Here is an 18791-nt window from a genome sequence, read left to right on the forward strand (position 1 = left end):
GAACTGAAGAACTCATTATTGAAGTTCCAAATCCGTTATTGATTCAAAATTTTTCAATTTTAAAATTCAAAAGATTGAAACATTTGAATAATATAAATTATAAGCGTGTTCTCAGATTCATAAAATCTCGTAGTCTCTATGCAAAAACAATTTTGTGTCTTTTAACAAGAATTTAATGTCTTCAGTTTGCAGTGGCTGGCTTTGCATTTTATAACAGTCACTTTCTTTCCCCCTTTGGACAATTTAAATCCCATCTATTCAAAACATCAATGAAAAAACTTGTTAAATATTTGGGGAATTCTATTATTTTACATTTTCTACATATTTGTTGAAATATATTTTTTCAGTAGTGTTGACCCCTAGGTCTGGTCTATATGCCAATGTGTAAATTAATGTTTTACTGCAATTTCATTTTCAGTTTGAGCTACTTTTTCGGATTAGGATCATGTGATTCCATGGGCAAACTTACAATTTTATAAGTAGTTATAGTTAACTGGTTTCCCAAGTTTTGAATTCAGTATCTCAAGTGAATTATCAAAAAGCCTTAAACATGGAATATAAAAATAAGTGTTAATACATAACTTATAGACTGTTACTGATTTTGAGAAACAAATTGATACCTGGCATATACTAGCCCTCCCCAAAATGGTGTCCTCCAAATGTATTAGTCTACCAGTTTCATAATTCTTAATTGGCATGACCAGATTTTGGGAATTATAGTAACTGAAATACAACTTGCATAGAGGGTGCCAAGTTGGGGTAGGCTGGCATATACAGTAAAGAGCGGAAGAAACACAGAAGGCATTGGTATGGGTTATAAAAGCCCTTTTATAAAGCCATTTTTAAACAAAACCAAAAAGTTTACAAAAGAAAAAAAGATACAGAAGAATAAGTTGCTTAATATATTCAAAAAACAAAAACAAAAACAAACAAAAACAAAACAAAAAAAGGGAAAAAGGGAAAGAGAGAGAGAGAGAGAGAGGGAGGAGAGAGAAAATAAGGGTGACACAATTCCAACATGCTGAACAATAAAGGGTTCTTTTTCCATGTTCTCTTTTAATACAAAATACAAGCCAAGGGTACACATATTTAAAACAGAGCTCAATAATTGATATGCAGTCCTGGGAACCCTTCAATAAAAAGCAAGGCAGGAACTTTTGTTTTTTAAAATTGCAAGTACATACAGAGACTGGAATAAGTAAAATTAAGTAGCACAAAAGACTGTCACACAATTCTACCAATGCATGTTGCATCTATAATTCACGAACATGGTCAACAATATCATGTTCACTTCAACCCCCCTCCCTTTTAAAATTCATTTTTATATAAAGCATTACATTCAAATTGACCCTTAGTACCATGCTGCAGATTTCATTGTCAACAGACTGACAACATTATTGGTTATTTATCATGACTGGTGGCCTTGGTACCGCATTTGAATGTATGCTTTCCAATAATCCAGACAGATTTAGAACCCATCAAAATAGCTAATTCCAAGACAAATATCCATGGTATTTAATTCAATCAATTTCTATCTGATACATAGAGCACTTGCTCATTTGTCTCTTTCTAAAATGTGGGAACTGTTAGGGTTTGACTGTGCCATGTTCCTGATAAACAAATTATGTAAAACTCTTATATACAATTTCTGTAATAATTGTTTCTCCAGCAGTAAACCACAAATTTCTAACACACATTAAGTTGTCAGACTGACACCCATGCATGCGTACACACATGCGCTTTCATTTCCACTCATACAAGATACTTGAAGGGTTTTTATGTTATTGTGGCTATAGCAAGTTTATGTTCTGCCCCAATGCTGTATTCTCAATTAAAAAATCCCTACCCAGGTATAGAAAATGTATACACAATGGTATTTTATAATCATACCAGACATGCTCTAACTGATGGAACCATTCCACTGTTTTGAACAGCACATTTGGGTCAATAGATATTTTTTAAAAAGGTTAACACATCAGATCAAAATGTAGTGAATGCTTTAATAGACTCAAAATAGAGAAGCACTTGCTTTAAATGTTAGAAGAGTTTTTAACAGAAAATAATGAAGTGTAAGTCCTTCAGCGAAGCAGTAAACTGAAGAAAGTGGGAAGAGATATTCAAGCCAAATGCCAGCTTAGTTTTGCTTATAAATCCTGGGTCCTGAAAATCATTACAAGTATATCCATACCTAGCTTTTACACTGTGAATTTCACACAAAAGGAATTAATCCCAGACTCCAACTGAAATTGAGGGGGTGGTGATGGTGGAAAGAAAGGAGTTTCAGTAACAGGAGGACCAAGGTTGAGACCGAGCCATTCAGATTCAGTCGTTTAATCAAAGTTAATTGAAAAGGGAAAAGAGTTAAATCTTCCCCCAAAATACTAATATGATTTACCAAATACCTAAAATCATGGGAATCGATTTCCTTTTATTTTATAAAATCATGTGTCAACATTATGATTTGTTATAAAAAATAAACACTCCACAGAAAAATTACATAAAGCAAAAGCACCAATTTCTACAGCTCATAAATTTCCAGCATGTTATAGCATTTCTTCCTTAGCTCTAGTTAAGCTGTCTCATATACTTGAGTAATGCTTTAAAAATCAGTCTAAAAGTATTAACAGTTTCAGTATTTGGTGCAGGCAATTACAATTGAGTATATTCAACATTTATATCACATCAACCACCCAAATGCATATACATTTCTTTCTCCCCCCCCAATATATTTCAACATGATTTTTTAATTTCAGATCAAACCAATCATTATGCCCCTGCATTTTGTTTTGATCTGTGCTAGAATATTATACCGAAGAGAAGTCATCACAAAGAATATATCTAAATATTATCCTTTTACGGTGTGCAAGTTATTTCTTCAGTATTATAGCCACCATTACCTGTTCAGGTATCAAAGGTAATGTGTAAATACACACCTCTCAAAACTTGACTGAAATTTTATGTATACCCCTGTTGCGATCACATTTATATATGAAGCAATAACTTAGATACACTAAACATATTTGCTTTTGGTTTTTCAGCAAATGCAAGAAATACTTAATTAAAACTACGTCAAAAAACCTGCCATTCCCAGGATGCAACCAATATAGTGTGATTAGCGCTCACTGGAATATACCTATTTGTTTATCTGGCAACACTTGTTCTATGGAACAAAGTAATAAACTAATATAGCTATTGAATCCCTAGAATACCTCACATAAAAGCAATATGCACAGAGAGACAGAAGACTGCAAATTAGAATGAAATATTTAAAATATTACTTTGCTGTTGTTATGTGAATAGTAGGGGGAAAATTAATGTTCAGTCTCTGGATTGTTTATCAAATGGAAAAAGGCCAAACTACTATCTGAATTAAGAGATTTCAGGAACTTTGAAAATATTTTTGTCCAGGAGTTAAATGCAAGGATCAGTGAAAGCACAGCATTTGATTTAGGATTAAGAAATCCAATTGCCATCATTCATCTGGAAGAAAAACAGAGGAAGAACCTAAATGGCAACCCAATTCTTATTACACACAGTTGTATCTGTTAGTGAAAGCACAGAAAGAAAAAAATGCATATTATATAAAACAAATCTGAATCAGCAGCAAAAATATATATTGCTGGCTGACCATAATTAAGAGGTAATCACTCCAATACCTGCACATTTGGTTCAACTGCATATACTAGGTCACCAAGTATTTAATTTGTAGGATGTGATAAATCTGTTTTGAACTCAGACGTAATCCTTAGCTATAACCATTCAACATTTAAATCTCAATTAAATTGGCAAAAATTACTCCGCCCAGATTAGCTTCTGTCCAAGGACAAACTCAAAGCAGTTTCACTCTCTAGATATTGTTCAAAAATTATTAAGCCAACATCTAGATCAAAGATATCACTTCAAGCCAGGATGTGTATATTATTTTGCTAAACAACCCAGATTTATATCTGAACCAATCACAGACACAAGTAGCATTGCTTTAAATAAAAAAAGAGGGGATAAGCCAAGTATTTTTGAAAATTATACTTTGTTGGGTTTGTATGTATGTGCATGTGAGAAAGAAAGAGAAAACCAAAATTATGCTTCACTTTCACTTTGGCTTTGTCATACTTATTAGATAGACCTAGACTACAAAGAGAATATTTTTGGGGTTGCTATCCACTTGACTTTTTATAAATTTACAGTATATAAGCAGAAATATTACAGTATATAAGCATAGATACTAAAATGTTAAGTCTGGCAGGATTGCTGTTGTATCAATCATGTCTTCCAGTTTACACCCTGTTTCTTGTTTAGCCTGGGTATCCAGCTTCTGCTAACCAAAAATAAGGCCTGGTTATGAACCAGCACTCACTCTTCAGAAAGGGAAGTAAACAGCGAAGGGTATGGTAAAAAACACATTATGTTATAGAAGCAGAGTATTCCAACTTTGTGAAATATGAAGGGAAATATATTTAAATGAACACCCAGTGGTTGAAAAAGATACTGTGTAATCACTCATTCAGTGCATTGCTCAAAAATTTTAAAGCAGTTATTCCAGCTTCCAGAATTTCTCAATGAAATCAAACTTTATGGAAAGAAAGCAGAAAAAGCACAGAAATTTCAGAATAAGCTGGAAGGATATTAATGCATTTTGGCCAATGGAAATGTTTGTCCTAAATCTTTGTCCTAACAAAGGATATAAATGGTATGAACAGGTATAACCTTCTCAAAGCCTGGAACAGATCAGACTAAATTGTTACTAAAATAATCTTGGCCACTAAGATAAACAGTGGAAGCCAAAAGATCCAGAGTATTAGAACTTGCAATGCATAATGGAATTCAAAATAATTCAGGTACAAAAGATGGGTTTACGTTAACAAAAATGCTATATGCAATAATCTATTGGTTTTAGAATCAATTAAGCAAATTGCTTTCTCAGCTTTGGAAAATCTATTCTATTTGTTAACAATGATCTCCAAGTGTCAGCTTCAATCTTATTGCTTAACAGCTGTAGTAAGCTTTCAAAAATATATCTTTAGTTAGCTGTTAATTTAAATCTAAATGGCTTTCAGATTTGTTGGGGAGAACGGAATGGCCAATAGAGACTGTGACATCAAAACATAAAGGTTTTCTTTAAAAAACAAAACAGAAGAATTGTACTATTAAAACAACTAAAGTAAAAGTGGCATTCACAGCCCAATAGTTAAGCCACAACCAAAACCATGTTCTACCCCTAAGTATATCCTCTTTTCCTTACTCTCTCTCAAAAAAGTTTCTCTCCCACACCACCGTTTAATCTTCACCAGATGGGACTTCATCTTCAGACCCTTCATCCCCAGATTTGTCTGGAGGAGGACTAACTGATTTCTTCTTTTGTGGAGGACTTTCAGGTTCATCATCATCATCTTTAGGGGATGGGGTTTTTTCTTTTGATGTCTTTGAAGCTGTGGAACGACCTCCCTTTCCTTTGCCCTTTACCGGACTAGGTGTAACTGAAGAAAAGCATCAAAACAATAGTAAAATATTTGATTATTACATCACATGTTTTAATGGTGAAGATGCCCATACTCCAAATCAAAGCGATTTTTATTTATTAAATTTATTCATTTCAGTTTATAAAGCTGTTCATCTCACTATCCAAAGCAACTCTACTGCTTTCTAATCATAATAAAACATATTAATTCTTGAACATAGCCAGTACTATTACGCAGGATCCTTATTTAGCAAAGAATCAAGTTGAGCTCATACTATCTATATTTTAATAGTAAAGTACAGGCAGCCTGTATGTTTGCCTTCCAATTTTCCATAACATTAGCATAACATTCCATAACATAACAAAAAGATAATAATGAATGAGTTTTGCTACAGTAGGGCTTTCTACTGTAAATATAGCAAGGCAACAGCATTTTTGAGCATAAATAGACATATGGGTAGGAAGTAAAATACAATTCTATACATTTTTTCATCCAAGATGAATGTTTAATAAGCAATATGTAACCAAATACGTATTGTATATTTGAAGATATATGTAGTTCTGTAGGTATCTGTATATGTTAAAATGAGCAACACTGTTCTCTTTTCAAATAGAATAAAATAATACCACTTGTGGGGTCTAAAAGACACTAATATCACTTGTTTTAATCAGCACTGGCAAGTGGTCTGAACATAATACTAACAATGATAACATCAGAAGAATCCCATCCAAATCCAATTAGAATTCTCTGATTCTTTGAAAAAGGAATAATCCACAAATGAACTTTTAGTAGCCTATTCAATTATATCACCCACAAATCTGGATTTAACATTGAGAATTTGATTCATATTCTTCTAAGCACACACAAGATGAAGAGCTGAGAAAATATAAGTACTTGCAAACAACACATTTCATTCTGTTATTCTTAATGGGTTTAAAATAAGAACTTTTGAAGCAAGCTAAGCTCACCTGTAGCCTTTAGTCTTGGTTTAGGCATTTTCTTTTCTTTCCTTTCTGGTTTCGATTTCTTAGCCACTTTTTTATTCTTCTTTTTAGAACTGCCATAGTCACTATCATCATCATCTTCCACAAGGAAGTCTTCATCGCTGCCAGAATCTTCTGTGCAGAGAGAGAGGAATGAAATGTCTCTAAGAAGAGCTGTTCTTGTTCACTTGGAAGAGAGACAGAATGAGGGAGAGAGTCTGGTAGGTTGATCAAGAGATAGGAGTCAGTATTCTTGGCTTCTATATCCTGTAACACACTTGCTAGAACTTGGAGAAATCACGACTTCTGTGCCTCAGTATTTCCTCCTGTAAATCTGCTTTAGAGCTTGTGATAAGTAGCATTATTATTTAAAATAGTAGTTGCATAGGAAAATTTTTCTTTCCCTCAAAAGCAATTAAGGCTCAAAGCCTGACCATTTTTACAACAGCTGTTGTAGTTCTACATCAAAGCCCTTCCCAGCCTGTCATGATTCCTTTCTTGTTCAATATGGTCTTCCATCTTGTAGCAAGTTGTAGAAGTGCCCTTTGCAGTCAATATCAGTAACTTATTATATAGAAAGAATATCTTACTCTTCCTAAAACAGACTTCCAGGTTTTGAATCCAGGTTTCCATGATTCTAGTTCATCAGTTCACAGATTCACTGGGTTTCTGTTTATTTGATACATTCACTGCAAATTTCTTATGGCTCCCCACCTTTCACCATTTAGAGCAAGCGTCTATCAATTTATACAAGACAAGTTAGAAAGCTGCACTGCAGATATTTTAACACAAATTTGTTTTCAAACTTTTGGTTTATTCTAACTGTGAAGATAAAGATTTGAAGCCCTTCACTGTATCATGAAGCCAGATAAGATAGAACTTGTAATAAAATTAGACTGTTCAGACTATTGCCCAGTGCTGAAGGTAAAACAGTGATGAGTGGCATTTTTATATTCTTTGCATTTTTCTAGCAGAATATTACCTAAAAAAACTGCCATGGTCTGAAAAGTTTTTATGTCCTGAATTTTAGGGATAGCATATTTTTTAATCCTCTTTGCTGCCAATAGACATCCTGGACATCAAGTATATCAACAATGCAATGAATGTCATATTTAAGAAGATGAAATATCACATTTGGTTGTCTGAACAATTAATGTGGACACCACATCAGTCATGTCTGCAGACTGACAATTCATTCTTACTTTCCATATATCTATATATGTGCCTCTGAATGTCACTTACTTTCCTGAAATGATGTCTCTTCCTCTTCCTGATCTTCCTCCTCACTCCCCACATCATCCATTAGCATTTCTCTTTGCTTGGAAGCAGCTTTGGAGGCTGCTTGCCGCTGCTGACGCACATTTTTGTGATCTTCTTTCTCATCCTCACTATCCTCTGTTATAAAATCAGAAAGATCACTAAATATTGTTTGCTCTATATAGCGTATTTTCCAGCGTATAAGACGACTGGGCGTATAAGACGACCCCCGACTTTTCCTGTTAAAATATACAGTTTGGGCTATACTCGCCATATAAGACTACCCCTCTTCCAAATAAAAATTAAAAAACATCAGATTGATTTCAATATGGTAATTTTAATTCAAATGCTTATGACATGCAGGCACTTAGCAGGAAAATTGTCACTTATAAACATAAGGCTGTTTGTCATCAAACATGTAAACATAAAACAGTGCAATTGGATTAAACTTTTCCTAATTCACTCTAAAGCTGAAAGGAAGGATAAGACAATAAACCCATGGGAGCTGCCATGCTGTTTGTTTTCTAAGCTGTCAACCAAACTGGAACTGATGATGATAGGAGGAAGATAACAAACAATAGAGAGAGAGCAAGCCCCGGGCACGTCCGTGGCACTTTACACACACACAACACAACACAACTGGCTTACCCACAGTGTAAAAGCAGCTGTCCTAGACCCAAAATGGTCCCTGCAACAAGCAGGAACCTCACAGCACCACAAAAATCCCAAAAACCCAACTTTCACACTTTACACACACAAAATTCCACATATAGCTTTGTGAGATTTTTTGTGTTTGTGTAGTCAGAGTGAAACACTACAGAAACACACTAAATCTCAGAAAGCTGCACAAATATTATTTTATTTTAATTTATTTTTATATGAAAGCAGCTAAATTTAAAACTTCATAAACTTTAAATGGCTAGGTCTAAAAAAAGAACAACTAAAAAAAAAACCCAATTAACTATTTTTTTTAAAGCTCCCAAAGGGAAAAAAAACTTACCTAACAGAACAGGGGTCTTCAACCTTGGCAAGACTTGTGGACTTCAACTCCCAGAATTCCTCAGCCAGCTTTGCTTTGCTGGCTGAGGAATTCTGGGAGTTGAAGTCCACAACTCCCTGCCTGCTTGATTGCAGGCAGGGAGATTCAGTTGCCTGCTGCTGCAATGGATTGCAGGCAAGCGAAGCAAGGCAAGCATTGCGACTAGCAGCTAAGGTAAGCAAGCTGGAGGGGGGGGGATTTTAAATGGCTTTTTTAAAAAATGATTTTTAAATGGCTCTGACGATCCAAGCTGAGTTGCCTGATTAGCAGGCAACTCAGCTGGGATGGTCAGAGCTTGGCTCATCAGAGCCTTTCGGGCTCGTCTGCCTGGTTATAGGAAAACAACACTCAGCATATAAGACGACCCCCGGCTTTTGAGAAGATTTTCATGTGTTAAAAAGTCGTCTTATACGCCAGAAAATACGGTACATTTCCAACAGGCAGAAATAAAGAGGTAGAAATAAAAGTTAAACTTTTCACAATGGAGTGCAATTCACTGAATGCTACCTGTATCTAATAGCTTGCAATTTGAAATTATTCTGATATGTTTTGATGCAAAATATATAACATCAATTGTCATCTACATTATACTATAAATGAAAAGCAAAGATAATTATTACTCTTGATCCACTTCAATTTCCTTCATTTGAGCCGTGGTGGCACAGTGATTAGAGTGCAGTACAGTGCCAGCTGCCTGCAATTTGGTAGTTTGAATGTCACCAGGCTCAAGGTTGACTCAGGCTTCCATCCTTCTGAGGTGGGTAAAATGAGGTCCCAGATTGTTGAGGGCTGAAAACCACTTCGAGAGGGCTGTAAAGCACTGTGAAGTGGTATATAAGTCTAAGTGCTATTGCTATTTGGTTTTTTGAACTAAGCAAACCTTTATGGGAAAATATGAACAAGAGTTAAGATACTATACTAAGTAAATCAGAACCAAAACAGTGGGTAGATCAAAATAAACAAAACAGACAACATACACTTTAAATTCTATTTTATTCATCTGTATGTTATGACATTTTTTTTTTGGTTTACCTTCAACATGCCTCAGATCAAGAAAACTTGATTTGGTTCTGATTTTACCAGTTTTCATATATATAAATGGTTACTTACTGTACTGTACTTCAAATTAGTTATTTAAATTCCAATGATTTGTTTAAGATTTCATGAAACATTACCTGAAATTGTCTGTCAATTAATCATGTATCACATAGATATTAAATGATGTTATTTTTTTAAACATATCATTGGAAGACATTACCTGCAGCCCTTTTTCTAGATCTGGAAGCAGCTTTTTTGTTCTTGTCAGGCTTCACTTTTTTTCCTTTTTTGTTCTTTTGAGAACTTTCATAGTCACTATCAGCTTTACCATCATCTGCTCCTATATCATCCTCACTGCCAAAATCTTCATCTGAGAAAAAAAGATGGAGGAATAATAATAATAATAATAATAATAATAATGATAATAATAATAATAATAATAAGTGAAACAGTAACAGTGATACCCATTGTCATCGGGGCACTTGGTACCATGTCCAAGAATTTTATAAAATACATCAAGAAATTGCAGCTTCCCACAATAACACCAGTGGAACTGCAAAAAACTGTGCTACCTGGAACATTGTACAACTTAAGAAGGTACTTGGTTGATACCTAGGACGCTGGCAGCAACCCGTATTAACCATTAGCACCAGTCAATGGTATTTGTGATGCATTTTTAAATGTTCAGTTGATTGAGTTTCATGTTTAATGAATAAACTATATAACAATAACAATAATAATAGAAATATTTTTAGAAATTGACTATAGCAGCCATGGGAAGGTTGTGCTTAGTCCCAAATACCCCCAAATAGAATGGCTCTGCTCAGTGTTGAAGAATGCAGGGAGTTGTAATTCAGCAACAGGTTTTCCACCTCTGTGCTACATAGAAACAAATCACATAGCGCTAACTACTCAAATATGAATTCCACATATCAGAAATAAGTAGATGATTTAAACCAAAAAGCATTAAAAGTTCCAGGCAATAGTAAAAGTGAAATCATTGATTAAATATTCTGATCAAACCGCCATCAAATTACAAAAATGGTGTAATTACCAGCTGAATGTGAATCATCTCTCTTTGTCTTCATGTCCTTTTCTGAGTCTTCACTATAAAAAGGAAAACAATTTTAAATTATTTCCAGAAAGATTGCTGTGATGTTATTACACTCCCAGAGAAGCAACTAAATTGGTTAATGGCCATAATACAGAATTGTATTAGTTTTATTAATTTGATTGATCAGTCAATCAATCAATAGTAAGCTAGTTTTCAATTCTATCACTACTTTAAGATGAAAAATTGGATAATGAAGGGAACTTGCAGCTTAACTCTGAAATCTCAGTTCTATATATATATGTATGTATGTATGTATGTATATATATATATCTCATTGTGTGAATGGTTAGATACCTGGGTATCACACATTTCAATACAAATAAAAATAACAATATTATTCCTAATAATTACATTTAATTTTCATTTTTAATTTTACTAACACATGACTTCTACTATCATCCTTCAGTTCTAAACTTTCTCATAGTTCTTCTGTACTTTGTATCATCTTAATATCTATTTTTACTATTTTCCCCCTCTTATTTCTACCTCTATTTTAGTCCATTCCCCCCTTCACCTATCACTCTAGTAATCAAAGACATGATCCTTCCTTTTTTTTATTATTATTCAATATTTCAGTATGCACTTCTAGTATCAATCATAATCGTTCAAGCATTTAATGTATATCCATTAATATTGATGTTTTTCCAAATTGCTTAATTCTAGCTTTGAAATCTCAGTTCTAAGGGTGTATTTGTCTGGTTCATCAATGTCATAGTTTTCTAAATAAAGTCTGATTTACAGAGAAACCAAAAGTTGTAATAACTTGACAAAAACATTTATGAAAAAATGCAATTTAGGAATGCCAGTTGAAAATTAAACTGGAACTATTCAGTTTTTATTCAGTAAGTTCCAAGTGTGTATCTTATGGACACTATCAGTTTTAATTTTTCTTATTTAGGACAAGAAAATAGTGCTTCTTAATATTCACTTTTCCTATGACTTAAAATCAGAAAAAGAACACATGATCTTGGTATAAACTATTTTGTTAAGATGTTTCAGTGGAGTGCCATGCCATTCGTTTAGTGCTCATTCAATGATATGCTGAAAAAAGTGATTTACAACTGGTCTTTACACTTACAATTGTTGTAGCTACCCATGGCCACTTGATCAAAATTTTGGTGCTTGGCAACTGTCATGTATTTACCATGATTATAGCACCCTGGGCTATGTCAGCACTATTTACGACTTTCCCAACCAGCTTCCAACAAGCAAAGACAATGGGAGAAGACAAATTCACTTAACATTGGCAGTTAAAAAGATCATAAATTTGGGCACAACTCACTTAATGACCACTTTGCTTAGCAATGGAAGTTACATTCCCAATTGTGGTTGTAAGTTGAGGACTACCTGTAGAATCCATTTTTAATGCTTAGTATTCACTAAAAAATATACTTTTGGATGTCTCTAGAGGCAATGTTTGTTATCTTTAATACTCCTTAAAATGTTGTGAATGATAAAACCATGAGGTGGAAATATCAATTTTAGTAAACTCAATAAGCGAATGCTATTTTCTTCCTTTATAACATAGGAAATTATTGTCTCCTACCCGGTTTCCCTGAAAATAAGATCCCTGATAATAAGCCCAGTCGAGCTTTTGAGCACATGCGCTAAAATAAGCTTCCCCCTGAAAATATATAAATGCAGAGCTGGAAATCAGTTAAGATGGCAAGAGGAGCCCCATCTTGCTCCACGTGCCCCAAAATAATAAGACCTCCTCGAAAATAAGGCCAAGCACTTATTTCAGGGTTCAAAAAAAAAGTAAGATAGGGTCTTATTTTCGGGGAAGCACAGTATATTTCCTCCTCTTAATGTTTGTTCTTTAAATGTACATTTGGCAAATACCCATTTCTTCTATTGAATTTTTAATTGCCTAGTTTCACAATCAACTCAAATAATAAAAAAGTAGAATCATATTATACTAGGTTCTAATCACACTATATAGGGCTTTAGTCAGACCCCATTTGGAATGCTGTGTTGAATTCTGGAGACCTCCCTTTAAAAAAGATATTGATATGGTTGAGTAAGTCCAGATATGAATAACAAAATAGTACAAAGTCTGAGGGACAAAACATATCAGGAAAGATTGGAGGAACTGAATATGTACAGCCTGGAGGTCAGAAGGGGAGAAATAACTGAAACCCTAAAATATATTAAGGGGCTGAATAAGCTTCTAATTTTCTATATAAGCAAGCATTAAGAAACGGATAGGAGGGAATTTAAAAAGTAATGTTTGAAAGTATTATTTCACAGAAAGAATATTAGAAGCTTGGAATCAACTTCCAACAGAGATAATCAATTATCAGTAACTGAGTTTAAACTTGCTTGGGATGAAGTCTTGTCCATTCAACAAAAATAATCAATCAATCCCAAAAAATACATCAAAGGACAGCTTCAATGGACCACTAAGTCTTTTTCTGCCATCTGTTTTCATCTTTGTTTCTATGTGTGCACATGCACACATACTCCAATTCTAAAACAGTGTAAATAAACCAATCATGCAGAAATAAATACCCTAAAGCTACATCCAGACCAAACTGAAAGATTAATATCAAGTATTAAAATGTGCTCAAAAATATTATGATTTTGCAGATCTTTGATATCATGAAAATAAAGCATGAATTGGAAAGATATGCCTTATAGATGTGATGAACTATTGTCCACAGCAACCGGTTATAATTGTTAATAGTAAAGGAAACTAGGAGCTGTAGTTTAACAACTAGAACATGCTATTTTTCCATGTTCAATGTTACAAAACTTTAAAATTCAAAACTTTCTAACTGGACACAATTTGTAGGATAGTGAACATTGTTATAGAATTCCTACTTTCTAATTACTGTTTTTAAGGAAGCTAATAGAATATATAGCCTCTAGATAAGATACACAAACACAAGGACAAATGGCACACACCAAATCTAACTACTAGAAAACTATCTCCAGCTTACCTGTCCTCCTGAGAATTTTTTCCAGACCTCCTCTTATTTTTTGCGTCTCTTGGTGATGAACGTATTTTCTTTGCTGGAGGGGCTGAATCCCTACCATATTCTTCATCTACACAGTAAACAAGATTAAGCAAAATTAATAAATAAGTGATTTACAAGTCTGTCAGTTTAACTTAAAAATCACCATTAAATATACTAAATGATTAAATTTTGATCAGAAGTACTGAAAATCCAGGGTTGCTGTTTTTTTAAAATAGTATTTTGTAATCTCTGCTGTTATTTATTTTGCGTAGTTTTAAATTTGCTATATTTTCTTGCTTTTGTAAGTGAGTGAGAATGAGCTGGAAAGAATACTGAGAATGTCAAGCAACATTCTTAATTCTTCCAAGAAAGAAACTCAACCCAGTCACATTGAGAAATAAAACCTCACAATATCCTTCAAGAATGCAGATATCCTTGAGATGTATGAATTCTCCAGCCACAATTTCCATTGCTGTGAATTCTGGAAGAATTCTATCTCACAAATTTAACTCAACAGTATCAATAAGATACCCAAGGTTTTTGATGAGATATTATGGTATTTGAAGAAAATTCAAATAAGAAAAAAAGATATTTAAAAGGGTATCTCCAGTTTAAGTAAATAAGGATAACAATAATATGTGCAAACAGAGGTAAAGTGAAGAATTCCGAAGCAAAAACCAAAGAAAAACCACATACACATGAAACAACAAACTCTAAATAAAGCAAAGCAAACCCCTACAAAACAAAACAAAACCTTAAACACACTTAAATTGGCAGTTTGAGATTAAGCACACTGAATGAATGAAAAAGTGTATTAAAATTATGATAGGTAGATAAAAACATTAACCCAATATAGGCAAATGTGAAAAAAAAATCCCATGTTGGACATTATTAGGAAAATTAAAAATGTAAGCCAAAATTATAATACTTGCATGCAAATCTCTGTTGTAATTACCCTGACGATGAACTGAAGAACCAGAGAACATCAAGGATTTCATAGTTCAATACTGAGCTACATATATTTTGTTTTATTATTGTCTTGTTTCTTATTTTATAAAAATCTAATACAATTTATAATTAAATTGAAAAGATGATAATAATATGGAATTTTATTATATTTTGCCCTTACTAAAAATACAATAACAATTCTGGTCTCTATGAAATTACAGGAGCATGACATCTTTCTATCCAAGAAAGGAAATAAACTGTATAGGTTCCAGAAATGTTAATTGATTGCCATTTCTGAGCCAATAGAATAAACTTTCTAGAATTGTAGAAGCAACTTTATGTAAAAAGATATGGGTAAACATCTCAAAGAATCACTTAAGCACAGACCCGACTAAAATATACAAACTATTTTTCAAACATTTGTTGCCCGTCGATTTCATAATTGTAGAAAAGTTTTGCTTAGGAATTGATAGCTTACCTGCGTCATCTGATTCCTGAAACTGTGAGTAGTCTACTACCTTTCTGTTCCTGAAATAGGAGAAAAAAAGTATTAACTTGGGAGACACTGAAAAATTACACCATATAGAATTGATTTTTAATACAAAGAAAGCATATAAATATTAATTACAGTTGCCATGATTCAGTAATTCCATCATCTGAGATTTTGACTAATTAAAAAAAAGATTTGGTCAATAAAGGTAAACATATATTTTGGAATATTTTAATAGCTTTTTTTCTCCATAAATTCACCCAGATAGATGTCTTGCAGGGAATTCAGATGACATAAAGGGAGTATTTCCTAGTTCCTGCAGGATGTAAATACACGATATACTACCTTAGTGACATTTCTCATTGCTCTCTATATTCAGAAATGCCTAAAGTTCCAGCAATTGATCAACAGAAACAATTTATAATACAGCTAAGACTTGCCTCTGACTGATGCTATAGGTCTAATTAGCAACACTAATTGACATAAACAGGATTCCTGGATTAGTGAATATTTGAAAATATTTATATGTAGTCTAACAATATGACAATCAAATAACAAATGTTATACAGTTGTACATATTTTTTTTAATTTCATATAGCTAGGGAATGAACTATTGTATATCAAAATTCCAACAAACTTCATATCACAATTTAATCTTCAAAACAAACATGGTTGGAAGTGAAAATCACATATTAAACATATTCTTTCTAGAAAAAAATGTGACCATTCTAAAACAAAACATGACTTGCTCTGATGTATAAATGCACCCATTGTAAAAGAGGTTATAATTTACAATAGGTAGCAAAAAATAATTTCCTATGCTTTATACATATTCCCGAACTATAACAAAAGTTCAGATATTCAAAATTCAGGTAACATTCTTAATTCCAGAGATATTTAAAAACCAAATCTGACACTTTATCCAGTGACTATATTTCACTCTTATTACATACATAATTCTCTTAGTGCATTCTCATTAAAAACAAGTAAGTATAATCAAATTACAATCCAATTTTAGGCAAAACACTGGAATGTATTTTGGTACAAGTTATATGAATGCATCTTTAATGAGAGAACATGTAATTTCCCACAAAAGATTCTGGATTAGATACAGAATTCATCTATCATCAGAAATATTTTCATTAGTTCCTGAATATACCTTCTAACCACTTCCAGGAATACCTTATCTAGTTTCTACTTACGGTTCAGCATCATTTGTCTATCCAGATATATATTTTCAATGCATAAGGTAGTTTTAAATTTACAACCACAATTGTGACTGGAAATTCTGTTGCTAAACAATGCAGTTGTAAAGTAAGCAAATCACATGACTACATTACTTAGCAATTATAATCTCAGCACTCCTGACTCTCGTGGTTAACTAAGAATCACTGGGTGACGGAAGCCCTAAATAAGAGGGTGGAATGCGCAGGGGGTTGAGAGAATCAGTGTCCTTTTGACTGCCCTCTAGTGGCACTTGGCAGCAGTACCAGGGCTAGGGCTGGAATAGAGGTCTGGTCCTTCAGCAGTCTCATCTCAGGAAATGGACATTGACTTACCTGAATGTCCTTTTTCGGAACGCTGCGTATACACTCCAGCATTGGGAAAATCCTCTTCTCTGACAGCAACTGAGAGAACTTTTTTTCACTTATCTACCTACTCTGTGCTCTCTCCACGCCCCCTTTTGCACCCGAATCCCCAGTCTTGAACGAAGACACAACAGGTGAACCACAACAAAATTTATTAACACCAAACAACCACAAGCCAACAAACGAAAAGGGAGGGAAATGGAGTGTATACGCAGCGTTCCGAAAAAGGACATTCAGGTAAGTCAATGTCCATTTTCCAGAACGCTGCTACTACACTCCAGCATTGGGACATACCCAAGCCTAACTCCCAGGGTCGGGCAAAACACTAATCACCCCAGAAGACCCAGACACCACCGCCTGCAAAACACGTCGCCCAAAAGACGCCTCAGCCGAAGCGTAGGCATCAATCCGATAATGTCTTATGAAGGGCGACAAAGAAGTCCAAGTAGCCGCCCTACAGATGTCCAACACAGAAGCCTGGGTAGCCCAGGCGGCCGAAGTAGCCGCACTCCGAGTCGAATGAGGTAAAATGTTCCCAGGAACAGGACGACGCTGATTCTCATAAGCAGAAGCAATGCAGGCCTTAATCCAACGACCAATCGTAGTCGACGACACTTTCTGACCCATGGATGCAGGATGGAACGAGACAAAAAGGGCTTCCGTCTTCCGAAACGCCGCCGTCCTACGCATGTAACGTCGCAATGCCCTGCGCACATCCAGAGTGTGCCAAAGAACCTCACGGTGATGTCTCGGCGATGGACAGAAATCCGGAAGCACTAACTCTTGCGCCCGGTGAAACCACGAATTAACTTTGGGCATAAAGGCAGGGTCCATCCTCAGGACCACAGTATTAGCATGGAAAATACACAAGTCTTTCCTAACGGATAAGGCAGCCAACTCAGAAATGCGTCTAGCCGACGTGATCGCCAGAAGAAATGCAACTTTGAACGACAGGAACTTAAGTGAGGCGGAACCCAGCGGCTCAAACGGAGACAATGTGAGAGCCTGCAAAACTAAAGATAAGTCCCAAGAGGGATAACGATGAACCGTAGGCGGTCTCAGGTTCGTAGCTCCATGAAGGAACCCCTTCACCCACGGATGATGAGCCAAGGAAGTGTACGGTGGACAGGACAACACAGTTGCCAGGGCCGCCACCTGGCGCCTGAGAGTGGCGGGAGACAAACCCCGTTCCAAACCCGCCTGTAGAAAGATGAGGACATCCTGAACCGTTGCAGACGTAGGATCCACATGATTAGTCGCACACCAACGGCAAAAGGCCCTCCACGTGGCTTCGTAGATCCTCGTCGTGGATGGTCGACGGGCCGACTGAATCGTACCAATCACCGTATCCGGCAAACGGCCTTTCTTCAAGAGGACGCGCTCAAATGCCAGACGGCCAACTGCAGCCACTGGGGCTCGGGATGACGAATGGCCCCCTGACACAGCACGATCCGATGTGGAGGAATCACCCACGGGTCTGTCACCGACAGCTCCACAAGATCCGCGAACCACGGCCTGCGGGGCCAATGTGGTGCCACCAATAACATCTCTGCCCTCTCCGCCATCATCTTGCGGACCACCTGCTGAATCAGTGTGACAGGCGGGAAGGCGTATAATAGACCCGCTGGCCAACGACACCGCAGAGCGTTTGTGTCTTCCGCCCCTGGAGCTGGATACCGAGTGATGAACCGGGGAAGTTGGGCGTTGGTCGGACTGGCAAACAGGTCTACCAGAGGTCGTCCAAAGCGAAGAGAAATCTCCTGAAATAGACTGGGAAGCAGCTGCCATTCGGCCTGGTCGATCACTTCCCTGCTGAGCCAATCCGCTCGTGTGTTGGCTTTCCCCGAAATGTGGTCTGCGAGGACGGACTCCAGATTTCTCTCCGCCCAGTTGAACAGACGTATCGACTCGAGCATC

General features: G+C 35.5%; 1 protein-coding gene across 3 annotated transcripts in view; it reads right to left on the bottom strand.

The window, feature by feature from the left end:
- Positions 1-808: 808 nt before the first annotated feature.
- NUCKS1 (nuclear casein kinase and cyclin dependent kinase substrate 1) overlaps positions 809-18791 on the bottom strand; it is a 32236-nt gene continuing 14253 nt past the window's right edge. Inside the window, exons 2-9 of one of the 3 annotated variants that reach the window (XM_070941545.1) lie at positions 15274-15323; positions 13830-13935; positions 10828-10880; positions 9994-10143; positions 7682-7834; positions 6425-6574; positions 5240-5474; positions 809-3480 (exon numbers count right to left, since the gene is read on the bottom strand). In XM_070941545.1, coding sequence (XP_070797646.1) covers positions 5275-5474; positions 6425-6574; positions 7682-7834; positions 9994-10143; positions 10828-10880; positions 13830-13935; positions 15274-15323 — 862 coding nt within the window. In that variant the 3' untranslated portion in view covers positions 809-3480; positions 5240-5274. Of the gene's footprint in view, positions 5475-6424; positions 6575-7681; positions 7835-9993; positions 10144-10827; positions 10881-13829; positions 13936-15273; positions 15324-18791 lie in introns of all 3 variants that reach the window. The other 2 variants (XM_070941544.1, XM_070941546.1) reach the window with 2 other exon arrangements.

This window comes from Pituophis catenifer, unplaced genomic scaffold, assembly GCF_029215685.1.
Source record: "Pituophis catenifer annectens isolate HBS135680 unplaced genomic scaffold, rPitCat1.0.hap2 SCAF_3, whole genome shotgun sequence".
Classification (NCBI taxonomy): Eukaryota; Metazoa; Chordata; class Lepidosauria; order Squamata; family Colubridae; genus Pituophis; species Pituophis catenifer.